The sequence below is a fragment of the Syngnathoides biaculeatus genome, chromosome 8, assembly GCF_019802595.1.
Source record: "Syngnathoides biaculeatus isolate LvHL_M chromosome 8, ASM1980259v1, whole genome shotgun sequence".
In the NCBI taxonomy this organism is placed as follows: Eukaryota; Metazoa; Chordata; class Actinopteri; order Syngnathiformes; family Syngnathidae; genus Syngnathoides; species Syngnathoides biaculeatus.
In genome coordinates, this window is record NC_084647.1 from 12,177,494 (window position 1) to 12,189,827 (window position 12,334).

General features: G+C 43.1%; 2 protein-coding genes across 4 annotated transcripts in view; one reads left to right on the forward strand and one right to left on the reverse strand.

The window, feature by feature from the left end:
- Window positions 1–722, reverse strand: part of gdpd5b (glycerophosphodiester phosphodiesterase domain containing 5b) — a 41,122-nt gene extending 40,400 nt beyond the window's left edge. The window contains 1 exon segment of the mRNA XM_061826986.1: window positions 594–722. The gene's annotated coding sequence lies outside the window, so the exon portion shown is untranslated.
- Window positions 723–886: 164 nt separating this feature from the next.
- serpinh1b (serpin peptidase inhibitor, clade H (heat shock protein 47), member 1b) lies at window positions 887–12,100 on the forward strand. 3 transcript variants are annotated; one of them, XM_061826989.1, is made up of 8 exons: window positions 5,904–6,466; window positions 6,921–6,952; window positions 7,485–7,628; window positions 7,709–7,901; window positions 8,535–8,805; window positions 9,949–10,047; window positions 10,136–10,368; window positions 11,232–12,100. In XM_061826989.1, the coding sequence occupies exons 3-8, from the start codon at window positions 7,510–7,512 to the stop codon at window positions 11,532–11,534; spliced, it is 1,218 nt and encodes a 405-aa protein (XP_061682973.1). In that variant the 5' UTR covers window positions 5,904–6,466; window positions 6,921–6,952; window positions 7,485–7,509; the 3' UTR covers window positions 11,535–12,100. The 3 variants fall into 3 exon arrangements, with proteins under 3 accessions (XP_061682974.1, XP_061682973.1, XP_061682972.1); XM_061826990.1 differs by lacking the exons at window positions 5,904–6,466; window positions 6,921–6,952 and adding an exon at window positions 887–1,002; XM_061826988.1 differs by lacking the exon at window positions 6,921–6,952 and having other exon boundaries at window positions 5,906–6,466.
- The last annotated feature ends 234 nt before the right edge of the window (window positions 12,101–12,334 follow it).

The following is a 12,334-nucleotide window of genomic DNA, read 5'->3' on the forward strand; positions in this document are numbered from 1 at the left end:
GCGATTCTCGTCTAAATGAAGCTCCTCAACTTAATTCTACATAGTTCCTTGGCACAAGATGCTGCTGAGGAAAACAAATCTGCCAAAAGACACCACACCATGGCTCATCATCACATTATAGAACCGCCCCTGGATTTCGTTACTGTATGAACATTTTATGTTGAGTTTTTGACAATAGTCAAGGAAAACTTTCACGGGACACATAAGGCCAAATCTGGCCCAGGGGCCTTGAGTTTGACACTGTATGAATAATTTATAATGTAGCTACCCTATATGTCAGGGTGGAGTATAACTGCAGAAGCTGAATAGTGGCAGCAATAAAATTCATATTTAGAATTGTGACAGCGCACAACACTTCTTTGCCACATCTTCTTCTTCCTTCGGCTTGTCCCGTTAGGGGTCGCCACATATGTCTGTTTAAATTACGAGGTTAAAAACATCCAGGTCATTCCAGCGTTTGAGTTCTTCAGATGTTCACACAACGTTTGGATGAGAATATTAGTGACTTTCAAAAGTGGAACGTAAACCCAGGACGCATGAACAAAAAGATAGTGCTCATCCAGGTAAATGGCAGGAGCCATTACAGTACTCACCTGTCGCGAGGGTGCTACCACTTCTGTTCCAGGTCGGAGGAATTTGACGTCTCGAGAACACAACCGGCAAGTGGAGGTAAGGGGCTTGTGTGTTTGGAGGGTAAAAAGGGGGAGAAGAGGGGTGGCTAACTGGTAAAAAAAAAAAAAAAATGCTGACAAAGTCTATGTTTGACAGCCCACCCCCCTAAAAAAAACAGAGAAGAAAAATGGCAAACGAGCCGGACGAGCGCTTACGTTGTCTTTGCTTTTTTTTTTCTCGTTTTTTTTTTTTTTAGCATCCAAGAGCGATTTTTTTCTTTCCCTTCTCCCTCTCAACCTTTCCCCGTTCGGCCGAACGGTTTGTCCTTCTTCCTTCTCGGCGTGGGAGCTCGCGTCGTCGCCCCGGCCGAAACATTCAGAGGACTAAAAGGTACGAGGTGCCGTCGGTGCTTTTTATCTGGAGCAGCCAAAAGCGTCACAAAACTGACTTTACTCCCGGCCGGTCTGCGCGTTCACGGGGCGTCCAACTTTTTGGTTTCTATATACTTTCGATATTACATTAACTATTTTCTGCACATGTATCTGAAAATCATTGAAGTGAATACATTTATGGGATATCATTATTCTTCTAAAGTGTGTAATATGTGTTGAACTTTTTTTCGTGTCGTTGAGCCTTTACCGTCACGTGAGTATGTGTGTGAAATCCGAGGGTACATGAACGCAACTGCAGTTCATGTCACAGGCTTGCAGCCAAAGAGGCGTGCATGTTCTCTGTTTGCTGTTTATCAAATATAACCGTGTTGACGTTGGGAGATAAGATTATTTGAAAGCCCACGAACGCACATGAAACTCGTCTGCATGCATTGTGTGTTTTCCCTCCGCGTTAATTTGAAAGCCGAGCCTCTTTAATAAGTTTGCCTGACAGAACCATCATGTGGATGACAAAAATAGAAAAAAAAAAAAAAAGATTACAGATGACCTCCCAAGTCATTGTTGAATGAAAAATGAAAGTTTGATCCTTAAACTCCCAAATGCGTCTTTGTGTTCTGCAAATGGAGACTTTAGTACAGATAACAAACGCATGACTCACTCAGTGATATAATGTAAGTACATGAGACATCAATATTCAGGCATATTCTGAGACAACACGTCACATATTAGTCAACATCAATAGGCTGCAACTAATGGATCTACAGTTAAACATCCTTTCAGTTGCAAGACTTAGTAGAAACAACATACGACAGGGTAAAAAAAAACTAATATAATTATAATAATTGTCTTTTTTTAGCGTGTTTGGCGGTGTATTTTTTTCTTCTTCTTTTTTTTTTTTTTTTAACTCGTAAGTATTGCATCTTGTCTCGTTGTCAGAACAGGTACCACCCAAGGGTTCCGATACCAAGAAAAATTGAAAAAAAAAAAAATAAAATTTACTTGAAGCGAATATGTAAATCATTGTACATTGTTTTTGGAACATTTTTGTCAGGGACTTTGAGGTGGTATAATTTTTCTTCTTTTTTCACGACTACGATTATTCTTGCTTTCCCTTTAAGATTAATTTTTATTTTTATTTTTTGCTCACTTGCGGGTTGAGGATGACCTACTAGATTAGATAATTGGAGATGAGAGAAACCCTCATATTCTGTCATTTATAAAGGTATTATCCCACTGTTAATTAATGTAAATTAATGTTATTTTTTCTCTCCCCTTTTTTTCCTTTTGCCTTTTTTTCTTTTCTCTTCTTTTGTTCTCTGTTTGTATATAAAAATGTGTGTTTTTTTGGGTAACCCAATGCGTTCCTAGTTATACCAACCCACCAATGCTTATTAACAGTAACATTATTTCATACCAGCAGGTCTGGCTGAAGGGGTGTTGACTCTGCGTGTTGGGTTGGGGCCGTCTTCCCCAAAATAGGTTGAATGCCACTGTACCACTGGATCGAATGCGACCCAACTGCTGGGTCAAATGCAGCCATGTTGTTGGATTACTCAAATGTGACACAAAAAGTTGGGCTCAAATTTGACAATAACAAAATATGAATCCTACAGTTTTCTGGCCCCACTTTGATGTCGCTGCATAACCAGCCCAAAATTTACTCTGGAAAAGCATTTTCTAGTGAGCATGAGTAGCAATGTCTACACCACCTGGTTTGGGAGAAAAAGGGGGCGTACACCCTGAATTGATCGCCGCCCATTCGCATTGAAGGTTTCCACAAACAATAAGCATATTGTCTTATATTAATATAAGGCTGAAGTAATTAGACTCTTGTACTTGTTCCAGTGGCACGGTGGATCAGCTGGTAAAGCGTTGGCTTCATAGTTCTGAGGTCCTGGGTTCGATCCCGGCCCCGCCTGTGTGGAGTTGGCACGTTCTCCCCGTGCCTGCGTGGGTTTTCTCCAGGCACTCCGGTTTCCTCCCACATCCCAAAAACGTGCAACATTAGTTGGACACTGTAAATTGCCCCAAGGTGTGATTGTGAGTGTTGCTGTTTGTCTCTATGTGCCCTGCGATTGCCTGGCAACCAGTTCAGGGTGTACTCCGCCTCCTGCCCGTTGACAGCTGGGATACGCTCCAGCACTCCCTGCGACCCTCGTGAGGATAAGCGGGAAAGAATATGGATGGATGTTGTAAATGTAGGTCAGCATAGAAGGCCGAGCTGACCTTCACCTCCCACCTTCGGTTTTACTATTGTCACTTCTGCATTTGCGCTCCCGAGTTGTATGTCCACAAGTTCCACCTGCTTCTCTTCCATCGATCTCCACATACTTGTAAATGTCAGGATCCACTGACAGGAAGACCCAGATGGCGGGCCAGCGGTCTCCTCTGCAGGTGGGGGTGTTCAATATCGCCAGGGTTTATGTGAGAATATCAATGTAGGAAGTAAGCCTCTAGTGCATTTGCAAATAAGTAACAGTAGTATGACTCTGATTGAATTCACAGCCAAATCGTAATTCCAAATGCACAGCTGCCAAATGATGCAATGTTACAGATGCCACATGTCATTTATTTGGATGATTTGAGCGCCACCTAGTGACTACGAGTACATAGTGCAACGTAACAGCTGTTAGAAACGAATCAGGGTTTTTTTTTTTTTATCAGCCTTGGATTAAACCCATAACTAAATAAGGTAACCAATGTATTGGTCTTGGCTTTTTTTTCCTTTCATATATATCACAAAAACGTTGGGTCTGTGGACTTTTTCCATTTACTGTATTCTTTAATCTAATATTTAATCTGTTTTACAGCCCATCTGGCACGTAAGAAAGATAAACAGGAACCCCAATCCTCAACAACTCTGCTTTTGCTTGAAGGACAAGCAACACAGATGGCGCAAAAAAGGAGTAAATGAGGAATTTTGTTTATTCAGATACCCGCAAGGATGACCTTCTTTGCACAAATAACGCATATTTTAGTGTTAAACACTCAATAAAACACAAGTAACAACAGCAACCGTGCTCTTCCCTTCGATACATTCACATCGGTTTCATCTGAAAAATTTAAGCAAAGGTTACTTACACACCTTTGAATGCATGTAGTTTTGGAAATACTGCACTGTTTTACTACTTGTGTATAACTTGAGTTGAATAGCATTTTTTTACAACTATATTTTAGTTGCTTGTGCTTGAGGTTCTTAAAGATTCTTTTTGCCCTGCTTGGCACAAGTGGACAAGCATAAGAGAAAATCGTGGGATGACCATTCATTCATTCATTCATTCATTCATTCATTCATTCATTCATTCATTCATTCATTCATTCATTCATTCAGACCTTATCAGAGCCGCTTATCCTCACAAGGGTTCCAATTAATGCATGATTTTGAGATGTCGGAGGAAACTGGAGGGCCTGGAAAAACCCCACACAGGAATGGGGAGAACATGCAAACTCGACACAGGCAGCGCCAGGATTTAAACCCCCATCATCAGAACTGTGCAGCAGACGCACGAACCAAAAGTTCACTGTACCGTCGGGTAATGTCCACTTGTATCGTCCATCTATCCATCCATCCATCCATCCATCCATCCATCCATCCATCCATCCATCCATTTTCTTTTGCCGCTTATCCTCACAAGGGTCGTGGGGAGTGCTGGAGCCTATCCCACCTGTCAACGGGCAGGAGGCAGGATACACCATGAACTGGTTTTCAGGCAATCGCAGGGCACATCGAGACAGACGCACTCACAATCACATTTTTGGGATGTGGGAGGAAACCGGAGTGCCCGGAGGAAACCCACGCAGGCACGTGGAGAACATGCAAACTGCACACAGGCGGGTCCGGGATTGAACCCAGGACCTCAGAACTGTGAGGCAAACGCTTTCCCAGCTGATCCACTTGTATCTTAGAGATAAAGATTAACATTAGTGATTCCTTGCATGCAGTTTCCTTTCACCTTTCCTTCCCCGCTCATCGTTGTTATCCGCCTTTACCGGAGCGCAAAAGTCTCGCGTGCTCCACCGTGGGTGATGTTTATTAGCAAATTTGACCAGACATGTTTTACCCCCAAGATGAGGAATTTCAACGCAAACTGTTGCACTCAGACGGGATTACAATGAACCCCCAAGGGGTGGGCCAGGTTTATGGTGGTGGGTGGGTTTTAACAGGCCCAAGTTGAGTCCTTGCAATTGCCACTTTCACATAGCGATTTAGCAGAATTTCATGATTTATCCAACTTTTACACAGCTAAATTGGATATTGTGAAATGAATATAGATATACTATGTAAAATACTTCGTACTGTCACCGTCCCATCCATGTTAGGACTCTTGATACTACCTCAGAAGGTGAAAAGTTGACTCTGTAAACCCACTTTTGTTCTTTTATGACTGAACAGCAATACAGAAAAAAGGTGTAAAATGGTCAGATCGGTATGAATAAGAATGGGATGGTGAGTAGGCTGTGAAGTAGTTTTGGAAAACCTGAAAGAGGTGAGTCACTTTCACTATTAGGCATGTCAGGACAATTAACCTAGGGCTGCATGTGCAAGGATTTCTTGATAGAGAGCTTCAAGAAATTCCTCCAATAATGCTCGGAAAACTCTCATCACAGAATAGAGCGGTAGAAAGCAACAACAGCAGCATACATATGACTTTGAGGAATATAGGGTTAGATTAGATGTACATTAATTTGAATCTGAACAAAAAATGTTTCCCTCCCCCATTCAAAGTATTCTAAGTTTGTTTGTGCAGAGTGGGTCAAATCACTTGGGCCTTAAATCACTGCGATTTATGTAATCGCAAGTGCCCCGCATCTTTCTACCCCTGCATCCAGCTGAGTCGTACTGACGTGGCACTGGTGGGGGAAGGGCTTCCAACTCATGTGTGGACCGCAGCCACATGCAAAGGCATTTACGGGTCCCGTTAGGTCATTTGGTCACTGAAGACTGCGGCAAAAGTGTTGCTTTTGTCTTTACTTGCACACAAATGTAATAGAGGGAGGTTATGGCAGTTTCAGAAGAGCAAAACACTCAAGATTATAATACACAAACAATTTGCAAAGTATTTGCATGTATAATAGTGACTGAGTTTATTCTAAAAATACAAAATTGGCTATTTTAAACATGATGAAACCAAAGCATAAGATTGAGTCAGAAAGCCGTGCATTATGACCTAAAAGCGTCTCGTAAGTAAGTCTTTGCAAACTACAACTGATCCCAAATCAGATTTTTCGCTCAAGTGTGTCCTCTTGCTAAAACTTTATGCACTGAGCTCAGATCAGTTGACTGCCTCCCGTTCCAAAAAGGGGATGTCCCGCCTCCCACCGTCCCCACAAAATCCATTTGACTATCCCATTCCCACTTCGAGAAAGTTCTTCTCTGCGGGTATATAGAGAGGGAGTTTTTGCCCGAGCGGAACCATCCACAGGACACAACCGAGAGGACGAACCCTGCAGATCTTTGCCAGGTAATTATGAGAAGATAGTGTACTTTTGTTTGCAGGATGGAATGCAGGGAGCACTCGAATAAGGCCGCTTTGTTTGACTGCTTTAAAGTTACAGCACCCAATTTTTGGCGAATTTTGCAGTTGCTGTTGGATTTTGTCATTTTGCTCTATTCAAATGTGAATGAATCTGTTCAATGCCATCAATATTTTGGAAAGAATCTGCTTATGCAACTATCTTGCAACAAAATCTGCATTAAGGTTGTTTTGTCTTTCCTAATCTTTAATCCATAAACAATCAGGTTCATAGTTACACTTTGGAAACACATTGCATAAATGTGGCACAGTGGATATCCAGTTTTGTTCCTGAGAGGAAAAAGTACTTTTTTTTCAAGTTTTAAAGGCAGTCAAAAGTTCACAGAGTCATGTTTTACTGCCACCTTTATGGGGATTATTACATACACCTCTTGTCTTTCAGAATGAAAATCACAGACAACAAAAGATCTCAAGGTATATGTTGAATTGAAAAAAAAAAATGTGTGTGAAAGGAATGTCATCTGATTTTTGCATTACCCAACTCGCCCGGTATAGAGACATCCTGTGTTTCATTCATAATGGGGAAAAGGAAGTTTGCAAAGATGTCTGTGCCGTTGAATCGAAAAGTTTAAATGGGCAGTTGGGAATGATTAGAATGAAGGTTCTAAAAAAAAAAAAAAAAAAAAAAAAAAAATGTATCCTGTCTACAAACAAAAAGCAGATTTGCCACATATTCTAAATCACAAGCGAGATCAGAGAGGGATCGGATTACATCTTGGTGCAAAGTTTGAGGCGACGGCAGCTCCAAATCCTTCTGCTGACGTGGCGAGCAACATGTCTGCTCGATGGAAGCCCTCCTCCTCCTGACCTTCACACGCCAAGACGAGCATTTTCCTCATATTTCTCACTGACGAACAATTGCCTCAGTTGGAAGATGCGATAAAGGACACTGAATCTGATTCATATTTAAACTTAACAGGCATTAAACCCTGTCGTTTGTTTTCAGGCCGTTACAGCTACAGAAAAACAGGATGTGGGTGAGCAACCTCGTAGCTCTTTGCCTGCTGGCTCTCGCGGCCTCTGCTGAGGACAAGAAACTGAGCGGTCATGCTTCCACGATGGCCGACAAGAGCGCCAACCTGGCCTTCAGGTTGGTTGGCACGACAATCAATTGCAGTCCTAATTCATCTGCATTTTGTGGGTAACAATCCCTTTGCCCTTTCTCCGCAGCCTCTACCACAACATGGCGAAGGTGAAAGAGACGGAGAACATCCTGATCTCGCCCGTGGTGCTCGCGTCCTCGCTGGGAATGGTTGCCCTCGGGAGTAAATCGTCCACCGCCTCGCAGGTCAAAACCCTGCTGCACGCCGACAAACTCAAGGATGAGCATCTGCACGCGGGCCTGTCCGAGCTGCTCTCAGAGGTGCGACAGCCAATCGTTGATGTCCGAAGCTTACGGGATATTTCTTTCAAACTCGAGGCCTGCAAGCCGACTGAGGCCCGTGGGACAATACTTTGCGGCCCCCTACTTGACATCATAGTTTACCGTTAGCGCGATCCATGCGGTTTTTGCCAAGTTGTTGGATAATCAATTATTAGATGTCGTAGCTCAGGCCATTACAGTTTTCGGTGTTTTCTGTCGATGAGTTAGCCAAGTAAAGTGACACTAACCTGGTTCTGATTCTGATTCGAACCCCTCAGAACTGTGAAGGAGATGTGGTAACTCCTAATTGATCATATTTAAATTAAACAACACTGATAAGGCCATTTCGCATTCCATTTCACGTGGATGTGTGGTTCCAAATGCACAATTTGGGAAAGATTGTTTTCGGTTCCTTACTGGTCCGAGGAGGTCCCATAAAGGCCTTGTTAGATGAGATTGGTGAAGAAGAACCTCTCAGCCTTGACCTCATCCTTATATGAAACTCCTCTGATTTTATGTCACCTCATTAACATTCCAACAAATCCTACATACTATACATCTCAAAATCTTGTAGCATACTCGACGTGGTATCCTGTGGCCTCTCATGATATTTGTGATGTGGTCCCTCCACAGGTGAGCGACGCCAAAACTCGCAACACCACGTGGAAGATCAACAACCGCCTGTACGGGCCCAGCTCGGTGGCCTTCGCCGACGACTTTGTGAAGACCAGCAAGAAGCACTACAACTACGAGCATTCCAAAATAAACTTCCGCGACAAGAGGAGCGCCGTGAACTCCATCAACGAGTGGGCGGCCAAGTCGACGGGCGGCAAGCTGCCCGAGATCACCAAGGAGGTGGTGAACACCGACGGGGCCATGATTGTCAACGCTATGTTCTTCAAACGTGAGTACACGTGCGTTTTATCGTAGCTGTTTTCACTCGTTCTTGAAAATGTTACATTTAGTGAGGCTCTGGATAAAGCTGGGATAGGGTCCAGCGCATGGACAACGCTCACGATGATAAGCTAATGAACTAATGAATAAAGTCAAGTTGATCACATCTTTGAATTTTGATGAATCGCCATTAATCACATTCACCAAATATACCACACATAATATCAGATTTTGCTACAGTTCTGAGGACCCGGGGTCAATCCCAGCCATCGCTGTGTGGAGTTTGCATGTTCTCCCCGTGCCTGCGTGGGTTTTCTCCGGGCACCCCGCTTTCCTCCCACATCCCAAAAACATGCAACATTGATTGGACACTCTAAATTGCCCCTAGGTACTATTCTGAGTGCGGCTGTTTGTCTCTACGTGCCCTGCGATTGGCTGGCAACTAGTTCAGGGTGTACCCCGCCTCCTGCCCCGTTGGCAGCTGGGATAGGCTCCAGCACTCCCCGCGACCCTTGTGAGGATAAGTGGCTAAGTAAATGGATGTCGCATTATATGCAAATTCTGTCAGGGGGACTTTTGAAGCAAAATCTGCTCCCAATCACACCAATCGGTATTTCCCCAACTCATCTTTGCACTAGTGTTAGATGGGAAAAAGATGACACGCTGTGATGACCCCTAATCGGGACAAGCCGAAAGGAAAACAAGAAGATCTTTGCACTAGTGTAGCCGTTGACCTTATAGCAAGCCGCACTGAATTTTAGATATCCTTCTGCGGTTAAGGTAATTCAGCATAATTGGACAAAATAAATTGTGTGAGTAATTAGAATTGAAACACGTTTAATGCAATATTTCTTTTGTGATTCATCACGAGTTAACATTTTCAATCCGAGAGCCCTAACAGGGATTTTACTTTGTTTTATTTTTAACCTAACATATTTCAAATGGGCACCATTGTTTTTTTTTTTTAAACTTAATTTATTCATTTATTTACTTTGGGGATAAATACTGTACACGGTATTTCATACATATTCATGGCTAAATCCGTACGGGCAGCTACTGTTTGAATGTGTACAATATGTTGACGAGTGCAAGTGAAGTTCACGATGGAAACGCAGAAGCGCAGAAACTTAGCGGCTTGTCTTTTCTCTCACAGCTCACTGGGATCAAAAGTTCCATGAAAAGATGGTTGACAACCGTGGCTTCCTGGTGACTCGATCCTTCACTGTTGCAGTTCCCATGATGCACCGCACAGGTACGTTTCCTCAGTTATTTCTCTTTTCCGGCGGCAGATTTTTGAAGACCTCAGACCCGATCTCTCTCTCTGTCCCGCTGTTCCTCAGGTCTGTACGACTTCTACGAAGACAAGCAGAACAGTCTCTACATTCTGGACATGCCTCTGGGCCAGAAGCAGGCCTCCATGATCCTCATCATGCCTTACCACCTGGAGCCCCTGGGGCGCCTGGAAAAACTGCTGACCAGGCCACAGGTGGATGCCTGGCTCGGCAAGATGGAGAACAGGGCCGTGGCCATCTCGCTGCCCAAAGTGTCTTTGGAAGTCAGCCACAACCTGCAGGTAAGACGAGGAATCGTCATGTGAAAGTGCGAAGAAGTCAGTGGGGTTTGTTTCACTTTGTAATGCGCATTACGGAGAACTATTGGCACGTCTACGTTTGCAAATTCATCTCTATGCGAATTCTGTTATTTGCCCTGCTGTAGCACGACCCATGCTGCCGGAAGAACGTCCTTTCTGTAAATTAACTTGCATTCCCAACATAAAACCTTCAGAAACTCAAGGCAATGTTTAAAGCAAATTAACATGTTCAATATTCCTAATCGTCGTAGATGTTTTAAGAGAATGTAACCAAAATAAAACACAACTACCGTAATTCCCGGCCTACAGAGCGCACCTGGTTATAAGCCTCACCCAGTACATTTGTAAGGGAAATACCATTTGGTACATACATAAAAAGCCGCAAGTGCCCACATTGAAACCCACATTGAAACATCAGATATTTACAAAGAAAAACAGTACACAGAGTTTAACGCAAACGCTAATGCTAGCATAGTGCTAACAGGGCTGGTTTAAAAAAACAACAAAAAAAAAAAAACATACTGGTAAAAATCATTGAAACATGGCAGTGACACGCTAGCGCAGCGCTAACAGGGCCGGACTGGTAAAAGTCACTTCCGTTGCAAATATATCCCACCTTTTCTTACCTTTTCCTCTAGAGTGCCCCCTTGCGGCCATTAGAAAAAATGCACAAATTAGCTGCATCACCGCATAGACCACAGTGTTGAAAGCGTGTGAAAAAGGTCACTGCTTATAGGCCGGAAATTACGGTAAATATGGCAAAAGTACTTACCCTTTAAGATGCTAACACTTAATGTTGAATAAAATAGTGATTAATTGTGTCTTGTCTCTCTCGTTCTCCGCAGAAACATCTGGCTGAGCTCGGCCTGACGGAGGCGGTGGACAAGGCCAAGGCGGACCTGTCCAACATCTCCGGAAAGAAAGACCTGTACCTCTCCGACTTCTTCCACGCGTCCGCCCTGGAGCTGAACACCGAAGGGAATCCGTTCGACACCACCATCTTCGGCTCCGACAAGCTGCGGGACCCTAAGCTTTTCTACGTGGACCACCCTTTCGTTTTCCTCGTGAAGGACAACAAGACAAAGTCCATCCTGTACATCGGCCGCGTGGTTCGACCCAACGGAGACAAGATGCGCGACGAGCTATAATGGTCCTGTCGGGAGTAGCTTTATATTGTGAAACTATGTCAAGAAAACTGTTTTTTTTTTTCTTTTTTTTTTTTTCTAGTGTTACCTCAGGAACACATTCCAAAAAAAAAAGCAGACTGTGGACTGAACATCTGAACTTTTGAAACACACTCCCTTGTTTTGAACATTTTTCTCCATGTTTGAGCCTCAGTGAGATTTTTTCTTGCTTATATTAAGTGTGACTTCTCTCTCCCTCCCCCTCTTTCTCTCGCAGACTGTTAATAACGCCGGCATAATTCAAGCAATGATCCGTTGGTGCTTTCTTCCATTATCTTTAATGTTTAAAGAGCTTGTTTGGCAGTTCTTTTGAAAAAAATGAAACAAAAACAACCCCTTCAAAACACAGCACACCGTTTTTATCTTCCCGCCTGCACTGAATATTACAAACTAAGCTTGCATGTCAAATGTTTGGGCTTAATTTATGCTCCAATGCACACTCAACCTGTTTATAGCTGTCCACAAAAATGCTGCTGGAATTGTGTGATTATGAACAAATGTCTTTTCTTTTTCAATAAAAAAAAAAATAATCAAAACTACGGACGTGTGATTTTTGTATTTTTTTTTGCTGTAACAATGAAGAGGTCACATCATTTAAAAAACGTTTATTCTTACCCATGTTAGTGATGGATGTGGTTGATGTGACCCCCCCAGGGATAATCTTCTGAAGTCAGCAATCCCAAGAATGTCAGGCTTGACTTGTTCAACCAGCGTTAGACAAAACAAAAATCTTTGGGACATATCCTGCACAAAAGGAGAGGCTG